The 21,863-nt window shown below is 42.0% G+C and overlaps 1 protein-coding gene across 2 annotated transcripts; it reads left to right on the forward strand.

Annotated features, from left to right (window-relative positions):
* The first annotated feature begins 712 nt into the window (after positions 1-712).
* Rpp30 (ribonuclease P/MRP 30 subunit) lies at positions 713-21,797 on the forward strand. Of its 2 annotated transcripts, none has more exons than XR_386495.3 (11): positions 713-842; positions 2,090-2,145; positions 3,983-4,039; positions 4,348-4,422; positions 6,163-6,234; positions 11,400-11,489; positions 17,196-17,263; positions 17,833-17,862; positions 18,258-18,295; positions 18,845-18,924; positions 21,360-21,797. XR_386495.3 is itself a non-coding variant. In NM_019428.3 (11 exons), the coding sequence occupies exons 1-11, from the start codon at positions 761-763 to the stop codon at positions 21,467-21,469; spliced, it is 807 nt and encodes a 268-aa protein (NP_062301.3). In that variant the 5' UTR covers positions 740-760; the 3' UTR covers positions 21,470-21,797. The 2 variants fall into 2 exon arrangements, 1 of the variants encoding a protein (NP_062301.3); NM_019428.3 differs by having other exon boundaries at positions 740-842; positions 17,196-17,312.
* Positions 21,798-21,863: the final 66 nt, after the last annotated feature.

A 21,863-nucleotide genomic window follows, 5' to 3' on the forward strand; every position in this document is an offset into this window, starting at 1 on the left:
AAACATTGTAAGACATGTTTTCATTTTTGCCCCTCCCAGTCAGTCCTCTGGCTAAAGGATGTGTTGGCGCTAAACCATCAGCTTTGAGAGCACTCTGCCATCTTGTGGTTGTAGTCTGTAACGGATTGTCTTAGCCCAAAGAGTTTAGATAATCTTAGCCACAGACCAAATACTTCAAAAAGGCCACTTTCAAAGAATGGAATGTACTGTGGAAATAGGAAAGAAAAATAACTTCCCATGTATCTTCATTTATTTGTTAGTTTAACTACTTTTGAGACTCTGTATTTCAGACTGGCCTGGTACTCTCGGTATAAAGAAGGTTGGCCTCAAACTCAGAGTTCTCTCTGCCTTCCCGGGTCTGGGATTAAAGGCGTGTATCACCACGCCCGGCTCCCCAGAGCTTTAAACAGGCTTCAAGACCTTAGAAATGTCTGCTTGACATCGGTATGCTCTATGGGTGCCTTTAAAATGAGTCACTTTGCATTGCTGTATGGTAGGAGCATGGGAGATTTGAGCCCCATCAGAGAGTACCAAAACATTCCCATTCAAATTATGAATAAGTAAGGCTATAGGTCCCAACACACTAACTTTGGCTGGATTCTAGGGAATAGGAAAGTCTCTGCAAGACGACCCAAGACGACTGAGAAAGAAAAACTACAAATCCCAGAAAGCTCAAGGAACAACCTAAAACTCCCAGCATGCCTGAGGGACAACACGGCGGCTGCGCAGACTGGCGCGCGGGTGCTCCTGGGATGTCAGCATGGCGGCGTTCGCAGATTTGGATTTAAGAGCGGGCTCAGACCTGAAGGCTCTGCGCGGACTCGTGGAGACTGCTGCTCACCGTGAGTCTACTGGCTTGGCTCTGTCCCCCACACCATCCAGCTTTGTTTGGTAGTTTTTTCAGGCCCCATTCCGGTCTCTCGTGTGATCTGCCTGACGTCCCTAAAGGCAGAGAATAGCTGCAGTATCACCCGGATCCCCTGGGTGAGAAACTCGGGCTCTTGACAAAGCTGTTGTTGTTTGTGTTTGCCCAGTCATTCGTGCAGAGGGAGAGAACGGAGGCCTAAGGGGTCGAGGCATTGGCATGGAGCCTGCGAGCTGATGAATGATAGGAACAGGGACTGGTCCCCTCAGCCAGTGCTTTTGGTATCAGCCCCTTTTGAGTCACACGGCATCTGTCAAATACAGAAAGCTGGGTCTCGGGCAGGAACTGCTGTGGGAGCTTAGAGAATGGGAAGGGCGTTACCTTATTTCTCTCGAGCATCTCAAGTGCCTTAAGGATGAACGTTGATCATGTGAGCTCTCACCTGGCATAGGGCCTGCCAAATAATAGATTCTCAAATCCCTTCGAGAGGAAGGAAAGTAGGGCGTTATTGGGCTGACTGGGAAGACGAAGGGCCGCTATTTTATCATTACCATGCATTATTCTTTTAATATTAATACACTATTATCCTGTCAGTATTTTAGGCAACTTAAAGACAAGAGTCGTGATTTAAATGTATTGGGGACAGGGCACTTGTCTGTTGTGATGGTAAGACAAGCCTGTAGTGTCCCTCGTCTGTTATTGTAGAGTACCTCAAAAGAGATGTGAGGGAGTCATCACTCCATTGCTCCGTAGGAAAGGGAGCAAATGTGAGGGGGATCGCAGAAGAAAGAAATGATAACAAAGGTGACAGAAAGACATAAAACTTGAGTCTTTAGCATTGTGTTAATATGAACCACAGCCTAAATATGTGCCTGGCTTCTAAATGTGGCAGCTAAATATGTGCACTCTTCTAAAATACTGGTGCTGTTTCACTTCATTTTCATGACACTTGAAAGTCCTGTCTGCTGTTAACATCATGGGACAGGTGAAGAACCTGAAACTTCACCTTAAGTCACAATAAACAGTAGGGCTCAGGATCTGCCTCCTACCCCACCCCCTTATTTTCCAGGTCTCGGAATTGAATCCAGGACTCTGTGTATGCCTAGCAAGCATCCTGACACTTAGCTACATCCCTATTGTCATGCCAGACTCTTGAATCTCTTATCAATATGATCATTGTGAACAAGAAAGTATATTTTTTAAATGATCTATTTTTCTTTTCAGTGGGATACTCAGTTGTTGCCATCAATCACATTGTTGACTTTAAGGAAAAGAAACGGGTAAAGTAGAATTTCTCATGTAACTGGTTGCTAAATACAAGTGTTTATAAATCCTTGTGTCTGTGTTGGGAATATGGATCTAGAGACAAGTGTACTAGTTAACTGTTCTTGTTGCTATGACCACATACCTGCAAAGCAACTTAAGGAAGGAGGAGTTTATTTTGCTTATCCTCTGACGGTATAGTCCATCATGGCAGTAGGAGCGTGAAGTGGCTGGTCACAGCTTCTCCTCAGTCATGAAGCAGAAAGAGACAAATGTTGGGGCTTCGCTCACCTCCTTCTTTAGTTAATTCGCTCAGGCTCCCAACCCGTGAAGTAGCACAGCTCCCGTTCAGGGTGGAAACACCATCATAGAAATAGACAGAGATGTGTTTCTGTGGTCATTCAAGGATCCTTCATCCTAAGCATGTTTCTCTTTTGCGGCAAGGTCTTATATGTCTCACTCTGGCCAAGGATGATGGCCTCCTGCCTCTGCCTTCCCAGTGCTGAGATTACAGGCTCATAGGGAAGGCCTTAGGGATTTTAGAAGGCATGTACCAACTGAGCTGTATCCTCAACCCTCAACTATATTTCTTAAAAACCCTGTGTTTCAGGGCCCCCAATGGAGGAACTAGAGAAAGTACCAAGGAGCTAAAGGGTTCTGCAACCCTATAGGTGGAACAACAATATGAACTAACCAGTACCCCCAGGGCTCGTGTCTCTAGCTGCATATGTAGCAGAAGATGGCCTAGTTGGCCATCATTGGAAAGAGAGGCCCCTTGGTCTTGCAAACTTTATATGCCTCAGTACAGGGGAACGCCAGGGCCAAGAAGTGGGAGTGGGTGGGTAGGGGAGTGGGGGAGGGTAGGGTATGGGGGACTTTTGGGATAGCATTTGAAATGTAAATGAAGAAAATACCTAATTAAAAAATTAGATATAAAAAAACCCCTGTGTTTATTTACTTTAGCAATTGAACATATACAAATGATTTTTGTTTTGTTTGTGAAAAATTCTAATGTAGTATAAGGATTCCTAATGTTGCGTTTATATTAACTAAGTTACTTTCAAAGATGTTTAAAAGTACATTGCCATTAAATGAACTGAAAGCATGTCATCTTGTTTACTGTGCCATGGTCTCATGAACTCATTGACTGATTTCTCTCCTTGATAGACTGTCAATATGTATATTTCTTTTTAGGCAAACAACTATATGTGTGTCATTTCTGTCTTTAAGATTTGCTTTTGGTTTTGAGGGTTGTTTTGTTTTTTCCTAATAGGGTTTCTCTGTGTAGCCCTGGCTGTCCTGGAACTCACTCTCTAGACCAGGCTGACCTTGAACTCAGAGATCCTCCTGTCTCTGAGTGCTGAAATTAAGAGCATGTAGGCATGTACCACCACCGTCTGACCTCTACTCCTAACCTCTGATGTTCTTAGCATCTGCTCTTAACTTCTGCTCTCTGGTTTCTTTCCTTAAAAAAGAAAGAGAATACCCTGGAGAGATGGCTCAGTGGTTTAGAGCACTGACTGCTCTTCCAGAGGTCCCGAGTTCAATTCCCAGCAACCACATGATGGCTCACAACCATCTGTAATGGGTCCTGTAGCCTTCCTCTAGTGTGTCTGAAAACAGCTACAGTCTACTCATATACATAAAATAAATAATTCTTTAAAAAAGAAAGAAAGAAAGAAAGAAAGAAAGAAAGAAAGAAAGAAAGAAAGAAAGAAAGAAAAACAAAAGCTATTGAATACTAGAAGTTAGCTTTCTTTGATCCACCCCCCTCCCCCGAGAGGCACTTAAAGTGTTTTGCTGTGCTTCATTCCTTATCATGTAACCAGAGCAGCTGTGTCTCATTTGTTGTAGGAAATTGAAAAGCCAATAGCAGTTTCTGAACTCTTCACAACTTTACCCATCGTACAGGTAGGCATTGTGTCTTTTAAGTCTGTTCATTCGATTCAAACATGCCCACCCTCACCTGGTGTTCTCTAACTTGAGCCTCTCCTGCCTCCTCCTGCCAGGCGGTTTCTTACTGCCCATCAGGTCATGCTGGGTACCCTTCCTTCTCCATCATGTGATACTGGATGAGCATAGTGTCTTCCCCTGCTGCTATAAATTCCTGTAGAACAAGCATACTTTGTAATTTTTACTATTTTCCACTGGTAAAAAAGACAATGACTCATTTGCACTTTATCTTTTTTAATAATGTTTTTTTGTTTGTTTGTTCATAGGGAAAATCAAGACCAATTAAAATTTTAACTAGATTGACAATTATAGTTACAGATCCAGCTCACTGTAATGTTTTGGTAAGTTTATTATTTTTTCTCCATTTGCCTCTTAAACTATATTAACCAATGTTAGATATTGTCGTATTCCATCTCACCCTAATCTTTCACCCCTGTATCCCTCAAATCCATGACACCTGCCTGTGTTCCTTGTATGTACAAGCTGCACAATATGTGACTCTTCCAAAAAGCTAACAGGTACCAACAGACAAAGAAGGAATATCCCATGGTTCCAGCATCCAGGGCTTGTACATTTGAATGTATTTTTTCATTCTTGTGTATATTATCAGGTTTAAGGTTTTCCTGTTAAACAGTAAATGTGTTTTACTGGTGTATCCACCTATCCTAGACCAAAAGTATTTTCTTATATCTGGCATTTTAATTTATACTGAGCAGTATTTTTATTGTGAGCTTGTGTGTCACAGTCATGTGAATTACCCACAACATATAAAACAGTCTTATCTAGCTATGTCTACCTAATAATAATAATAATAATAATAATAATAATAATAGACAAACTAAACTAATTCCACTGAGAGCCATCTTAGTGTTTTTCTTATGATAAAACACCATGGCCAAAAGCAACCTGGGGAGGAAATGTTTATTTCAGCTTACAATTCAACATCATATTCCATCATTTCATTAAAAGAAGTCTGACCAGGAACCTGAGGCAGAAACCTAGAAGAAGTGATGCAGAGGCCATGGAGGAACGCTACTAACTGTCTTGCTCCTCATGACTTGCTCAATCTGCTTTCTTAAAGCACCCAGGACCACCATCCTAAGATGGCACTGCCCATAATTAGCTGGCCCTCATTCAATAAAATGCACCACAGGCTTGCCCACAGGCCACTTTGGTAGGGGCATTTTCTCAGTTGAGGTTCCCTCTTCCCAAATGCCTCTAGCTTCAAGTTGACAGTAGGCAGCATAATTGACCTCTTGTCAGCTGGACACACAAACACATCACTGTTGAGCCATTACCTTTCCTTTCTTGTTCATCCCCAGGATCTCATATGTGTAATGGTATCGTAATATAAAACATTGCAACTTTGGAAAATTCCACAGTCTTTAAACATTCAAACACTTCAAAAGTTCACTGAGCCTCAGCAGGCTGTGTTGGCACACACTTCTTTAATCCCAGTACTCAAAGTTCAAGCTTCTCTAAACTACCTAAAAGTCTCTCTAAACTCAGTCTTTTTATTGTGAGCTCTGTAAAATAAAAAATAAGACACGTTCTTTCTTACTCCAAGAAACTGGGCATCAGCTGTCTCCGTGTTTTCCTTCCCATACAAACAAAGCTGCAGGCTTACAGCCCCGAGAGCTTAGTCATATTTTTATAGTGGAAAGAAGTTCACTGATAACTTGGTACAGTAGAAAGCTGTCTCGGGATTTACTCTTCTTCTATTTTTTTAAAAACAAAAACAACAGGTAATTTAGCATTGCTCTATATTCTCTGAATGGTTACAAATTTGGATTAAAAAGGGTGTTTGTTCCCTAAACGGCTCCCATCTCTGTTACTTGAATCAGTCATGGAAATCTAGCCACGGTCTCTGACTTGTAAGTGTGTGCTCTCCCGTGTTAGCTCTCGAGTGAGTGCTGGGGAACACAGGGACTTGCAGCCAGGTGTGGGACCTCACACCGCAGCACTCAGAAGGCTGAGGCGGGAGAATTGGTTGAAGTTTGAGGATGGTTAGTCTTGATAGACGACCAAGCATCTTTTTACATTTTTTGTTACTGGATGATAACATTCTTTTTGTCTTATAGAGAGCAACTTCGTCAAGGGTCCGGCTGTATGATATTGTTGCAGTCTTTCCAAAGACAGAAAAGCTTTTCCATGTAAGTGACAGGTGAAACAGAGTAACGTTTTCTCTTTAGATATAAGTCTGTTGTTATACCACAGTGGGTGCTCTGTTCATCCCGCTTCCAGCTTCATTTCTGTCGTTGTGATAAAAGAACCAGGTAAAAAGCAACAGGGAGAAAGATGAGTTATTGCCCGTTGATGTGGGAAAGCCAGTGCAGGTGTTTCAGACAGCTGCTGACATGTCTACAGTCCGGAGCAGAGAAAACTGCATATGTGTGCACGAGGTTGCTCGTGTAATGCTGTTTCTCCATTCTTAAACACTTCAAGACCCTACCATCACCACCCCACTCCCTGCCTAGGGATTAGTCCTTCCCACAATGGACTGAGTTTTCCCGTATTGATTGTCTTAATTAAGATAATTCCCCATTGACATAATCTATGGCCAAATCAGTGTAGATAAGTCCCTCATGGAGACTCTTCCTGGGTGATTCTAGGTTTGTCAAATTTACAATTAAAGCTGATGTCAGTCCCCAGCTGTGAACTTAGAACTTTGTGTTTGCACTCTAGGTTCTGGGATTTCATAGGGCAGTGGTTTTCAACTCTCCTAATGCTATGACCCTTTAATACAGTTCCTCATGTTATGGTGACCCCTAACTATAAAATTATTTAAATTACTATCTGATAACTGTAATTTTGCTACTATTATAAAATTGTAAATATATGATATGTAGGATATCTTATATATGACCCCTGTGAAAGGATCTTTCAACTCCCGTCTAAGGGGCTAAAACTCATAGGTTGTAAACCACTGTCATGGGACCATATTTAAGTGGCATGTTGGTTTGGTTTGGTTTGGTTTGGTTTGGTTTGGTTTGGTTTGGTTTTAGCCATCCTGGTAGACATTTGATGGAGTTGATGTGAAATAGCTCATGAGTTTTCTCCTGTTTCTTTCTCTATACTTTGTTCACTTAACATTTATCCTTGGCAAATTCATCTCTCTTACTCTGTAACCACTGCAATTTCTGTCCTTACCCACTCCTATCAGTGACGAAAGGAGAGGGCAAGCCCTCTCGGTCCAGCTTCCTCCTCTGCACGCTCTGAGATGTAAGCCGTATGCCAGTGTGAGTGTCAGCCCTTAGTCGCCAGAAGTCCCTCAGAATCAACCACATGCCTGTGTGATTCCCCTGTGTGCTCTTGAGAGCCTTTGTGATTGAGTTCCTTTTGTTCTCTTAGAACTGACCTTTTGTTGCTTTTTCAGAAGAGCAAGCAGCTTAGCTCACTTTGTCTTCAGGATAGACTGCCCCTGTCCCTTTAAATGGCTAAAGTGGGGAGAAAGGCCTGAAACACTTTTTAAAGGAGTGAGCTTTGCTGACAGAAATGAGGTATAATTACTTTTAGATGGAGCTCTGAATGTTTACCTAACGAAGGTTCAGAGAGGTTCTATCTGCCAAGACAATATTGCATGGAAGAATGCTGGTCTTACATCTTTTAATCTTACACCCATTTCTTTAACTGTACTATTTTCTTTGTTGTTGTTTATTTTTAAGATTGTAATTTAACTGTGTTCTCCCTTCCTTTTCTTCCTCCAAACCCTCCCATGTACCCCTCTTCGCTCAGTTTCAAATCCATGACCACTTATTCATTAATTTTTATTGCACACATATATGCCTCTAAATACAACTTGTTGAGTCCATATAATGTTACTTTGTTTTTGGGCTGACCATTTTTTAAGCACATCTTTCTCCCTGAGTTTATCCAGTAGAGGGAGCCATTGACTAAGGAGGCTGAAACGGTGCTCAGCCTTAACTGCTAACTGTGTTAACCGAGGGAAACCGTGCTGAGCCATAGCTTATCTAAGATGCCTGTGCACACACAAACCACAACACCCTGCCTTTGGTGGCTTCTTTTATGAAATGCAAGAGTGTATTAATTCTCAAGTATTTGTGATAGATTAAGGAGTGATTAAGCAAGTCGTTAGTCATCAAAGACCTCTGAGGGCCAGGTGTGGTGGCCTTTACTACCAGAACTCCATTACCAGCATTTCAGAGGCAGAAGCAGGTGGATCTCTGTATTTGAGGCCAGCTTGTTTACATAGTGAGTTCTAAGACAACCACCACCCATGGCAGAGAAGTAGCTTTAAAACGTTCTGATCTTGTCCTGCTCCTGCAGTCTTTCAGACCTTGCCTTTGCAGGACGATGTTGAAAGAGGTCTTCATGCATCTTCCAAGGTAGCATCCTCAGGACGTGGTCTGAGTCTTTCAGCTTCAGATTTCTCTGGGGTAATTATTAAATTACAGATTACTAGCTCTAATCTATTGGATGAATCACTGGAAATATAGCCTCGCCAGCTCCGTTTGTGATAGTTTTTAGATGACTTCTGTGCACACATGCATTTGAGAGGTACTGTTTATGGGCATCTCTGCCTTGGCAAGCCTGACTTTTCCTTGTGAGGATTGATAAATGCTGACACCAATGAAAGATACCCAGGGTGAAGGGTGACAGCCCTACTACCCTCCTGGGCCCTGTGTGCCATAACAACAAAATATACATATGCTTGGATATTTTCATGGTGACAAACTTTTCTTAAACCATCGTAGATTTCTCTGTTCCTCTCCCCAAAAAGGTTAATGATGGCCAAGTAAATTCATATATAATCTACCAATTTCCTGAGAAAACTGAGATACTTAGCTCTAAAACTATTTTAGACATAGTTCAACTGTTTTAATGATTTGGGGACTATTAGATTAAGCCTCCCCAGTGCCAGGAACATGGGCATGTGCCCCTGCATCACATAGTTCTTTGAGTGAACGTTTGGATTGATAGAAAGTTAAATCACCAAATAATACAGTTTGAAACATTTAAATTCAAGAGGTCAGAGGAGCCAAATGAGGCTGTCCTCTGTGGCTGAAAGTACTTAGCAGTGATGTCCTTCCCCATAGGTCGGTGAGAGGAAGACACAAGCAATGCATGACGGGAAGTAACCCAGTTCAGCCTTACTAGGGAGTCATTGAACAGAGTTATTAAAAACACACCATCTTCTCACTAAAACTAATTAGGTTTGTGAGAGAGAGTAACTTCAAACTCACAGGAGTGTGTGTATAGAAACCAAGCCTTCCAGAGGCAGCCAACACTGACTTTCTCATGCATCTCCTCAGAAATACCTCCTCACCACAGCTCCCTGCTCCATCACTCCAGGGGCAGCTACTGCAAGCATTTGTTTGTGCTTTTTCAGAAATATTTACCTACTTCTTGTTCCCTTTCTCCCTCTGTCCTTCCTGTCACCATGCTTTTTGTACCTTACTGTATATGCTGAGTTCTGTAATTACAAACAGAGGCATAGTCTGCTCTTTAAGAGCCCAAGGGAAGGGGTCATAATTTACTTAAGTGAAATGCAACGGTTTTTTATTCTGTCCTCTCTTTTGTGATTTGCCTGGCAGTGACCATTCTTGATCTATTGTCCCTAGCCTGTGTGGAATTTTTAGCTATAGAATATAATCCTAGAGTCTCTAAAATGTATGTTTATAGGTGATAGTGCTGGACTGAGCATATCAATTTCAGTGGTTACCGGGGCTGTGGCTCAGTGGGAGAGCACTTGGCGTTCTCAAGACCCAGGTCTGATCCTCAGCAATGTAAGGGAAGGAAAAGGGTGGAGGCTCCTGCCAGAGTGCTCCTCACTGTGTTACTCAGCTCAGTTCCTCTGCAGAGCTTTTCTCGGTCACTCTTTGTGAGTTACACAGCTGGAACAGCTGAGATGTGCGGATTCTTTAGGAACCAAGGACTTCTGTCAGAACATAGTTTCTCGGGCTTACCATGACAAGCCAGATGGCCTCTGCTCACCACTAAGCCATAGGGCCGGGGCAAGAGTGACTGAAGCTTGACATTCTGAGGAAAATGGGTGCGACATGACATCTGTCACTGCTGAAGAACTGTGCCCCTCTTACCAGTATTACCAGTACCATCTTCCCTGTTTCTTACACCACCCTTTCGCCTATTCTTACTACAGACACTGACTTAGCAAGAATGCATTGGCTCTCTGGGTAGAGGTGGTTTAATAATTTTTTCTTATGTGTGTGTGTGTGTGTGTGTGTGTGTATATGTATGTATATATATATATATATATATATATATATATATATATATATATAAAAACATACATACATATTTTCTCCTGCATATGTTCATGTTCATCACATCTTTGCCTAATGCTCACAGAGGCTAGAAGAAGGTGTTGGATCCCCTAAAACTGGAATTATGGATCATTGTAAGCCATCATGTAGGTTCTGGGAACTGAACCCAGGTCCTCTGAACAAAGCAACAAATAAATGTTCTTACCTGCCCAGTCATCTCTTCAGCCCCAGTAGTAATATTTTCCACATGGTACAGAACAGCCAATTCTCTTTACCTCTATAAATTTGATCCTAACTCAACAACTCATTCATATGTAAGAACTTATATATAAAGTAGAGGCTGAAAGATGGTCATCTCGGCCTCTTCTGACTTGCATTCTATAACCTTTCAATAGCTTCACTTTCCTCTGTAAGTATTTTGTTTACCTTAGCTGCTATTCATTTATTTTCCATGTGACATATACATGTACTTTCACAACTCTTAGAGGTAGGTGCAGAGAATGGCTCAACAAACATGATAAAATGCGCTCTCATTCGATTCTCTCAGCTCAGCTTGAACTCCTTGTTAAACTGTTCCTGTGAGTGTATGAAGAAAAGGCCATCAGCTGTGCCGGGCTATTTCTTAGCCACAGAGTAGTCTGGTTGGAACTACAAGCCTGGCTAATTCCTGACAGAAAAATGCTCAGGAGAATGGTTTGCACAGAAATGCACTATGCATGCATTCATCCTGGCCTGCCAATTCCTCGGATTTTAGAGCAGTTACCTTCTGCTCTCTGGAATGATTCAATGTAATATTCTAGATCCTGACCCTAACTGACCAACTCATTCATATATAAAAACTTGGAATTAGGGGGCCTTCAGGCCCTGACTTTTGAGAATTAAACCATCCAAGCCACGCCTGAAAGAATAGTAAGCAGCTGGCCTTATAATAGGTTTATTACAGTTCAACCCAGAGCAATCATGACATCTTCAGAGTCAGACATTCTGTGTATGTTTCTGTGTATTTGGTATGACCATGGCTCTCATTCCAGTAAGTGGTACTTTTCTGTTAATCTATTTTTTCTCCTTGACAGGTTGCTTGTACACATTTAGATGTGGATTTAGTCTGTATAACTGTAACAGAGAAATTACCATTTTACTTCAAAAGACCCCCTGTTAATGTGGTAAGTATTGCTCTTTGTGTTCTGAACTTGGATCTGTAGAAACTTGTGTCTTCGATAAGAAAAGGGACAGAAGAAACCTATATTCTTAGGGAACCAGAACCTGGGTAATTGGAGCAGTTTTAGAAAAGAGAATTTGGCTTTTCTAAGCTGACCAAAAGAAGAAGAAAGCAAGCTTAAAATAGAAAGTATCTAAGGTGGGCACTATAGAGCACCTCTGTGGATAAAGTGCTTTCTGTGCAAGCATGAGATCTTTAGTTCAAATCTCCAGCACCGACATTAACACCAGGCAACATGGCAACCTGCTTTTAATCTCAGTGTGGGGGAAACAGACAGGAGCAATCTGACTAGCTATACTAACTGAGTCAGGCAGCTCTGGGGTCAGGTGTGAGGCCCTGCCTCAGTAGACAGTGTAAAAAGCATTGAGGAACACCTCGATGTCTACCTCTGGCTCCCATACGTGGCACACATACACACACATGTGAGAGCACACACACAGGAAAGGAAAGCATCCTAGCTGAGTGTGTTGACACTCCAAGCTACTCAAGATTAAGCTAGAAGTTCAAGACCAGCAGCAGAGCACTTAGACCTTGTCCCAAAAAGCAAGGAAGGAGTCAGTTAACTATTGAGATGTATTTTGAAAAGCTTAGGAACTAAAATGTATGATAAATATTTCTCAAATCAATATTTAATAATGAGAGATACTTAAACGTCAGTATTAAGATGGAAAAGAAAAGGTAAAGACGCAGAAAGTCCTTGAGATACAAAATGAAATGGTGTGAAGTCAGCAGGGAGTGGTGAGTGAGATGACAGTGTGCACTGAAGCGCGCTGGCTCCCAGAAGAACTGTTACAACGGGGTAGCCAGGTCGGGGATATTTTTTTCTTCCTCTTGACATAGACTTTTTCCTCATTATCCTAATCTATAGTTTTCTCTTTTTCTTATACCTTCATCTTTTATCTGCCATATTGCCTTCTAAGTCTCACACCCAGCTCCAGCCCCTACCCCCACCCCCATTTCCATGATAGAAAGATAGCATTACCTCACACCAGTAACTGATCCGGTAGTTATGCGGTCAGTGCCTCTGGGAACTATTTACTTCGCTGGCCAAAACCTACAAGTATTGTTTAGCATAGTGACTTCCAGAACTCAGTTATCTTATCAAAAACTATTATCCAAAAAAAAGATTTAGCAAGCATTCCGAACCCCAGGTTAATTATGTCAGGAGTCAACTATTATTTCAAAGTGGACAGTTTCCTTACTACCTGTAGTAGAATCCTATCTTCTTCCCTTTTGTCTCCCTTTTCTCCTGTGGAATTTCTGCTTGATCCTGAGGATTAGCGACAACAGTGAGGGGAGTGAGTTGTCTGTTTGGTGTGGAAAATGTAAGATGACTTATGTTCTAACCCTAAGTGTATATGATAAGATGGGTTTTGAAAAGTGCCCAAAATGTATAGAGAAAACCATCCAACAGCTTCTCTGGCATGCTGCTGAGCCTGAACCCAACCAGGCTGGTGGTGGCACCTCTAAATACCCAGTCACCACTCCACGGAGTGGGGAATCTATGGTATGCAGCAGCTCACTTATCAAATGAAGGCCGCCAAGCCATCAAGCTTCCCTCACAGGCCTCAGACAGGTGCGCGTCCTGCCTGTCAGGTATGACCTCTGTGGTCCACACATGGGAGCAGCTCCCAAGAACTTGGGACTTAGCTACCGTTAGGTACAAAGGGTCCAAGTTTATGGTCATCTTACTGGCCTCATGTATTTAATTTTTCCTGTCTTCAAAAAGCAATCTCTGCCTTAAAAGTTGGCTCTACTCTTTTATCAGCCTCAGACTGCCAATGCTTTCCACAAAACAGCATTCCCAGAATTAAATAGTGCAGCCCACTGTGCATATTTTTTGATATATTTAACAATATTTTCACATTAATAACTAGGAGACCTATTTTCTAGACAATTTGCCTGAATGAGCTTATGCATAGTTTTGTGTCCTAGGCTGAGAAGAAACAGTGACGTGTAATAGTCAAAAGTATGGGAATGAGCAGTGCACAGTATGTAACCCCCGTGGCCAAGATGCATGTTGTGAGCCATTAGGTAGTTATCAGTGTTGGGCAGGCACATATGCGTGAGAGAAGCAGGGTGCTAGGGTGGCATGAGGAGAGTGACCCGTAAGGTAGGCACCAGGACACCGCCACCCGCCAGTTCTCCTTTGAAGTACAGAAAAGTTGCTGTTAAGTGCTTGATATTTCTGACATGATTCCTACCGACATTTTCAGTTTAAGAATTCTGGAAAATTTAAAAATTTGACAAGAGGGATATACAATATTTAATGGTATGATTCTGGTATGAACATTTTGCACGTGTTGTTTAATAAAAGCTAGATGGCGGTGTGGACAGAAAGGCTGCACAAGATTACATTTAGTCTTCATTTGGTATAGAAGCCTGCAGAAAGAGCAGTTCTGGAAGCAGAAAAGCCCCTATTCATTTGTTCATTAGAGAGAGAAAACTAGAAACGGGTACCTATATTTTCATTTGGGGCAGAATATATATATTTACATATTTTCTATAGGTGTGCCAAAACAGTAAGTACATCATGGTAAACTTGTGTGGTTCATGCACACCATACACACATTGAAAATTTAGTAAAACAACAATTGTCACTTAGCGATGGCCAGAAAATTGAGAAAAATAAAGGACAAAGCCAGGGTCCTGGCATTCTTTTCAGTAGCATGGGCCAAAAGACATTCCTTCCCTCCTTCAGTTTATATCAGTTATTTTCATTGCTCAAATGTCACAGAAGCAATGTCACAGAAGAAGGATTGTGGGGACACAGCCCACCATGGTTGGGATGGTGAGGCAGCAGCAGGCAGCTACTTGGTGACTGCAAGGCAACCGGAACATAGAGACAAGGGACAGGAGGCAGGGTGGTCTACAACCTCAGCAGCACACTTCCTGTAGATAAGCTCTACAGTGCCACCAACACATGGCCTTATGGGAGACATTACCCATTCCAAGGCCAGCATGGCTGAAATCAAGGTGTGAGCAGGCTGTGCTTTCTCCAGACACTACAAAGAGCCTTTATGTGAGTCGTCCTGGCTAGTAGTGATCTGTTGACCACAGTAGCGCCATTCTCTGTCTTTGTTGTAAACATGTTTCCCTTTGTGTACCTGACTATCGTATAAAAGCACCAGTCACCTCATTTGATCACACCTACACTGACCCTATCCCTAGTGAACATTACAGTCTGAGATACTTCAGGTTAGCAATGGAACATATCTGTTATGGATGGGGACACAGTTCAGCTCACAGTACCCAGCCATCCCACTCTAGTGTTTATCCTGCTGATAATTTGAAACAGCCCGTGTCTGTTAGTAAAGGCTTTCTAAACACTGTGCCTGTTACACCTCCATAAGTACTAGGCAGCTATAAAAGAAAACGGAACTTACAAGCTGATATGGAAAGGCCTTCAAATCAGGCAAGATAAGCCACGTTTTAGTTAGAAAAAAGAAAACATGACACGTATTCACAGTTGTTTATATTTATGTGACGAAACTGGAAGAACGTGGAAGAAATAAATGGAAGTGATTACAGCAGTGGTGGGGGGGCAAGGCAGTACCAGCAGATGCAAGGGGGACTCACTGTTTCCTTATGTGGCTTTGGTCAGTGAATTGGGAGATGATGAGACCTGAATGAATGATATGCTGGAAGGCTGTCTATCCTGAGTTCAGCGGAGGCCCTTCTTCTTAGGGCAAGCTGTCAGCATGCTACTTTGGAATAAACTATCAGTTTCCATTCTTCCTTCTCAAAAGCTTAGCTTAAGTTTTTAATACATGGAATTTTATTACTAGTATCTCCTGATCCAAGCGTCACATGCTGTCCTTGGTGACATCATTGTGACTGTTATTTCTTAGAAGAAGGAAAAAAAATTTAAAAGAAAAAAACCCTCATCATCTGCCTATTCAGGCACTTCTGTTCAGACATGAGAACAAAAGCCAATCAGGCAGGCACTGTCATTCTCTGTGAAGACATTATTATGAACAATCACATGATGAGCTTTCAGCAATTTACATAAAAATGCTCTCAGGAACAGGAGACCAGGTAATGACTGTATTTTTATTCATCTAAAATGGTAAAGTTTTATGAAAGAAATACTCAACAGCCTTCAATACAAGATTATCTTTAATTTCTTTCTCAAGAGTTTTCTTAGCAGTTTTAAAGTGAACCTGATTAATGTACCAAGACCAGAATCATATGTGAAAGAAAATAAGCCGGCATTTCTATCCTGTTTTCTCCATTCCTCTCTCTCAAAGGGAGTTTTTATTTTTCCTGTAATTCCCATACAAGTTGAAAAGTTTAAATTCACTCACCTAGAAGCACCCAGGGATATGATCATCCAGTGCCATATTGCTCACATCCTTTCTTCCTGCCATCCTCCCACTGCCCAGTGGTTTACGTCTGCAGCCAGAAGAGTAGGGAAATGTGAACTGAGCTCCTGTGTCTAATTCATTTTGGCAAAAGACATAGCTGAGGAGTCAGCTAGCAATGTTTTTCTTTACCTTCGGATTTCCTTCACCAAGTTCATCCCAGTTCCTAGATATTTCACAGTGAACGGTATCATGCGTGGCCTCGAGTTACAAGGAGGAGTTGTTATACCAGCTGTGAGAAGATGAAAGCTGGGCAAGGAAGTGAGGTGCCCGTGTAATTACAGTGCCAGATGGTTGCAGCAAATGCCATTCCTAGAAGGAATACAAGCCAGAGGATTCAAAGTGGAAAAAGATGTAGGAAAATCTACACGCTACTAGCCTTAAGACCAGAGGACAAAGTGAAAGAAAGGTGGGGGTGGAGCGTGGAAAAGGAAATGTCAAGGAAGGAGAACAGCTTTGTTGTATACCTCTAGGTGACTTCAGGCCTGCGAGATCAGTCCCTCGGGGACCGAGCAGTGAGATGCATAGAAGCTCACCTACAGAGACTGACACCGTCCTGCCTGGACGGGGCCAGTTGTCCTCCCCGTACTTATTCAGTGAGCCACTATAACCTACGTGACTTTAGCAAGTTCCTGTCTGATTCTTACCTCCATCTAAAACCCCCTCATGTTTCCCCTTGCTTTCAATGAACCTTAAACAATGTTAAATAGTGTGGGGTGAGGACGTGTCTGTGAATCTTGGCCACAGTGCTTATCTTAGTAGCACTGTTCTTCCCACATAGCATTCTGTTAGCCATGGCCGTCATTGTTCAGTTATTCATCTGTGTGTAGTAAATGACGTAGCTGTGAGGTTCCCCTCCCGCTCCTCCGGCCCTTCAGATCTTCATCTCCTTTCTTTCATTCCTGGGTCAAGTTGCTTGGCTCTCTGTTGGCTCAGATTCCCTGCATAGGGAAGCACACACATCCTTTTCTTCGGACCAGGTGAGCAGTAGCCCTGTGCACGTGCACACTGCACACACTTGGCTGTCTCTGCCTCTGCAGGTCCTGTTTGTGTAGGTAGCTTCCCAAACTGACATAAGCTCTGTCATGAAGTAGACCTTCATGTCTGTTTGCTCACTTTGGATAGGGGTGCAGAGCTGTGGGCCTGCCTTTGTTTAAGCCAGTCCCTTGCCATGTAGGAGACATGCACAGAGGGGGAGAAGGGAGGTGGAAAGAGACTTCAGAGGGAAGTAGGTAATGTACTTGTCTTTGACGGTTTATACTTTGTCTTCTTTATTTCTGGTAAAGGCAATTGAGCGAGGCCTGGGCTTTGAACTTGTCTATGGTCCTGCTATCAGAGATGCAACGATGAGAAGGTACACAATCTCCAATGCCCTCAATTTGATGCAGATCTGCAAAGGAAAGGTATAGTTCCAGCCCAGAGGATGCTTTCTGCTTCTGACAGTTTAGTAGTGTGTCCGTGCTGTCAACTGATTCCTTGCCTTAAGCAGAAAATTTTCAAAACACTAAATTCTTCAGTTTCAATGAGCTTTCCGAGATCTTGTAAAACCTCCCAAGGGCGGAGTAAGATAGGGAGGAAAGATGTGCCGAAAGCCTCTAGTTTTGATAAGGGATTTGTAGTTTGCCACAATGAAAAGACTTCTGTAGATAATAGTTGATTATCTCTGAGTGAATTAAAGTTACAGCTTTTAATTCGTCCTCACTAAGATTTACTTACAAAGTTTATTCTGCTTTTTTTAAATTGGCTGCCTTGAGTGAGAGCTTTCGATGCTTTCTCATTCGTTGTTTACCTTATCTTTTAAAAATAGAACTTGGTATTTCAGCCTTAAATGTTAGACAGAGTTGCTGATCATTTGTTCTATACAATTCTTCAATTATGTTATTAATTATCTAAGATTAATATTGCTCACTTTCTGTTTTATAGAATGTAATTCTGTCCAGTGCTGCAGAAAGGGTAAGCATAGATGGAATACTTTGTCCCAGCAGTTACAAAGCTTGGCTACACTTTTAGAACACCTGACAAGACAGTGAGATGAACTGCCTCTTAGTGCTTGTAACTGTTTGCCGATGGTAATTGCGAAATGTATCCCATTGATTTTGCCTTCGGGTTTTGCCTATGCATGTTTGTATTTGTGAATTAACTAGAATAAAGTGATTTTATTTTTCCCTTTACCTTGTAAACAACCCTTTATATGGTTTATTATATATTTTTAAAAACTTATCACAATTATAAGGATCTTAATTTATGAAATTTACTTATCTTTGGATACTTAGTTGTACTTATTATAAATAATTAAGATGTTAATAACATCTCATATCTCATTTTATTTTCTATTTTTCTCATTTTAGCCTTTGGAAATAAGAGGACCATATGACGTGGCAAACTTGTATCCTCTCAGTATTCTGTTTAAAACCTATGTTCCTATTGGGCATTGATCAGAAGACAACTTCAGGAAGTAGTTCTCTCCTTCTACCTTGCGGGTCTTGGGCATCCATCCAAGGCCACAGGTTGCCAACAGACACCCTTAAATGTTAAAACAGAGTTGCTGATCATTTGTTCTATACAATTCTTCTGAGCCATCACGTTGAACTAGAATTTTCCCTTAGAAAAATGTAATCAAAAGTGCTATTATAATTTAGCCTGGTGTTTTGTTATCATTTAGTTGTAAGTTTACTGACCAGCAGCCTCGGAAGTCAATAACAACTAGTTGTAGCTTTCTTCTTCTTCTCCTGGTGTTTGGATTAAGCAGCAGAAAAGAGAGACAAGGGACTGTACAGGACAAAACAGTTAATTGAGACTTCTTGGGTGCAGGTCTCAGGCAGGCTAAGTCTGTCTGCCACTGTGAGCAGGTGAGCTGCCCTTCGTTTGTGTTTGTGTTTGTGTTGTCTCATATCCTTGGCGGACTCTGGGTTGAAGTCCTTAATGACCCTATCAGAGGACTGCTGTTTGGGCTTTCTGAAAATGATGGCAAGGCTGCCGTGTCCACAAATTGCAGAGCTGTATTTCTCCATGGAGGTAAGCATGTTGTTATTTATAGTAAAATCAGAATGGTCTCGTTAGAGGCAGGTTATCATCAGATAATTGGCATATATGTGCTTTAACTATCCTTCCTACAGAGTTCTTATAAGGGTGTCTTCTCAACCAGTTCTAACCATATTCTGTTCCTTGCCCTCATTTCAGGCCTTCCTCTCTGTAGTGTGTGCATTGTATGTAGTGTGTGCATTGTATGTAGTGTGTGCATTGTATGTAGTGTGTGCATTGTATGTAGTTTGCATTACAGAATGACTGTTGAATGTGTTCTTTCAAACTACACACTGTCCCCAGCCCACATTTTCAGAGGCTTTTAACATCGCTCCTGCTTTTCTCTGGGTGGTCTTTCTCCCTGCTAAAATAAATAAGTTTCAGAAACAGGAGTGGGAATAGTAGTGTTAGTTTGACAGGATCTAGAACCATCCCGTTCCAGAATCACCTGTGAGGGGTTATCTAGATTCGGTAAGCCCCTGAGAATGTGAGTGTTTGGTTAGTGGATGTGAGAAGACCCTCTTCCTGGCTAGGGATCCTGGATTGAATAAACTAGAGAAAGCAAGCTGAGCACTGGCACTCAGACATGCGCTCCTCAGCTGGGAATAGGATGCAGCCAGCTGCTTCAGGCTCCTGTGCCCCTGAACTCCCTTCCAAGATGGACTCTACCCTTGCACTGTGAGCTGAAATAAACTGATTACTCTCTGGGTTGCTCTTATCAGAGTATTTTACACAGGAACAGAAAAGAAACGAAAACATCAAACCATTAAGTAAAAAAAAAAAAAAACCAGAAACGTCGATGGGCAGTGGTGGCACACGCCTTTAATCCCAGCACTTGGGAGGCAGAGGCAGGTGAATTTCTAAGTTCGAGGCCAACCTGGTCTACAGAGTGAGTTCCAGGACAGCCAGGGCTACACAGAGAAACCTTGTCTCAAAAAACAACAACAAAACAAAACAAAACAACCCAGAAACATCATTTTTTAAATCCACCTATCTAAACTCAGTCTATAACTTTTGTTTTTATTATAACTCAGAATGTTTCTTATTTTGGTTTACATGATCATGTATCTACGGTTACGTATTTTGGGTGTGTTTTTCCCAAGGGGTTGGGGGGCGTCATTGGTTATGTAAAAATATTATACTAGGTTACATAAGGCCATTTTTTGCAAGTCTAATAAATGTGCTCTGGGCACATGCCCTCCACCCTCCTTTCTCACCCCGTTAGTCTCTTGTGCATATTCCCTGCCACTCCACACCCCTTACAGCTATTAGTCCCCTTCATGCATACTAGTTACACTCCCCACACCCCGCAGATCCCAACTAGTCCTCTTGTGCAGGTTCCCTTCCTAACCTCAGACCAGTCCTTCTGTGCATACTCCCTCACACCACCTCCCATTAGTCCTCTTGCTCCTGAGACAGTTCGCTCCGACTCCTGGACTTCTTCCATGGTCTGCACATGTACGGTTTGTGTACCTGAGGGGAGTGTGAGGCCCACAATGAGGCAGAGCCCACTCCTCCTGCAGCTCTGCTCTTCCTTCCTCCTCACCACACCCTTCCTCCAGTGTCACTTTTCAGTGTGTTCCTTAGTTCATCAGGCGGTGATTGTCCTGTGTGCCTTCATTCTAATATGTCTATTTGTAATGTACTTACCCAGCATTTTGAATATTTAAAAACCACTGCTAAGGATTTTATATACTGCATATGACAGTGCCTGTCCTGTTAATATGTACTTAAAACAAATCTAAGTTGAAGTTCAACTCTACTGCCAAACTGACCGGAGCATACAAAGCAATCCCTCTTTTTCCCTTCATTATTAGCATACATAAAGGATTGGTAAACGTGAGCTTGATTCTGTGTTCTGCCAGCACACATGTTAGATGACTGCTGGACGTTGGTACATTGTACATTGGTAGCCTAGTGAGGGTGATGGTGTGTGCTGTAGAGTAAGCTCACCACAGCCCCTGCTGTGGGAGCAGTGCAGGCGACTCCTGCACCCGGGCCTGGGATTTCTCTTATGATCTTTTTACCATACATAAAGCAGATGCTAGACCAATGCTTATGGCTGGTTCTGACTGCATCAGATGGCATGGAGAGAGCAATGGAGAATCCCTGCTCTGCAGTTTATCTAAGAGGAAACCCTTAGGAACGAGCTAGCTGGTAAAATACTGACCATAAATGGCATCTGCACCCGTGAGAGCTCTCTGTGGTTTTCCTGTTTACCGGGCTATAGGCCAAAGAAAATGGGGTAATGCTGGCTAAACCAACACCTGTCATCTCTGCCCTTAGGAGGCTAAAGCAGGAGGGTCAGAGTTGGCTGGACCGCGTAAGGAGTTCAAGGCCAGCCTGGGCTACTTGGTGAGATCCTGTCTCAAGAAACAGAAACAAGTAAAACTGTTCTATCTTTATTCAATGTGGTTTCTATTTTACAGAAACTAGAAAAACTGCTTTTGGAATTATTTCTACAGTGAAGAAACCACGGCCATCAGAAGCAGATGATGAATCTCTTCCAGTGTGCAAGAAAGCTAAATGTGAGGGCTGAGACGAGTCCTGAGTCTCCACGCACTGCCTCCTCCCCTTCGTAGCTCATCAGTCACTGTAAAAATAAAACTCTGCTGAGTTGATATTTTCATTAAACTAGAAACCAACAGTCTATAAAAACAACTTTATATTCAGACCATTAAAACAGCAAATAAAACCCAGTGAAGCATTTTTTAAAGACTAACAGCTTAATTAATTTAGATATACTTTAAGAGAAAAACTATTTTATCCTTCATGTGAATAATGAATAACAGTAGGTACACTGAAATAAGATGTCTCAGTATTGTAAGACATTGAAAACTAATAAATTAACGTTTTTCTACTCGGTACATATGGATTTTTAAATTTTACTATCCAAAAAAGGTAGTTATTTTGAAGACTTAAGCCCTGTTATG

Source organism: Mus musculus, chromosome 19 (genome assembly GCF_000001635.26).
Source record: "Mus musculus strain C57BL/6J chromosome 19, GRCm38.p6 C57BL/6J".
NCBI classification, from domain to species: Eukaryota; Metazoa; Chordata; class Mammalia; order Rodentia; family Muridae; genus Mus; species Mus musculus.

What these genes read in the sequence shown, in the direction of transcription:
- Rpp30 (NM_019428.3), top strand. Translation starts at nt 761, where the DNA reads ATGGCGGCGTTCGCAGATTTGGATTTAAGAGCGGGCTCAGACCTGAAG. An exon ending in TGTCCAGTGCTGCAGAAAGG is followed by an intron (nt 17,863 to 18,257) that starts GTAAGCATAGAT and finishes TTCTCATTTTAG; the next exon opens with CCTTTGGAAATAAGAGGACC. An exon ending in AGCTGTATTTCTCCATGGAG is followed by an intron (nt 18,925 to 21,359) that starts GTAAGCATGTTG and finishes TCTATTTTACAG; the next exon opens with AAACTAGAAAAACTGCTTTT.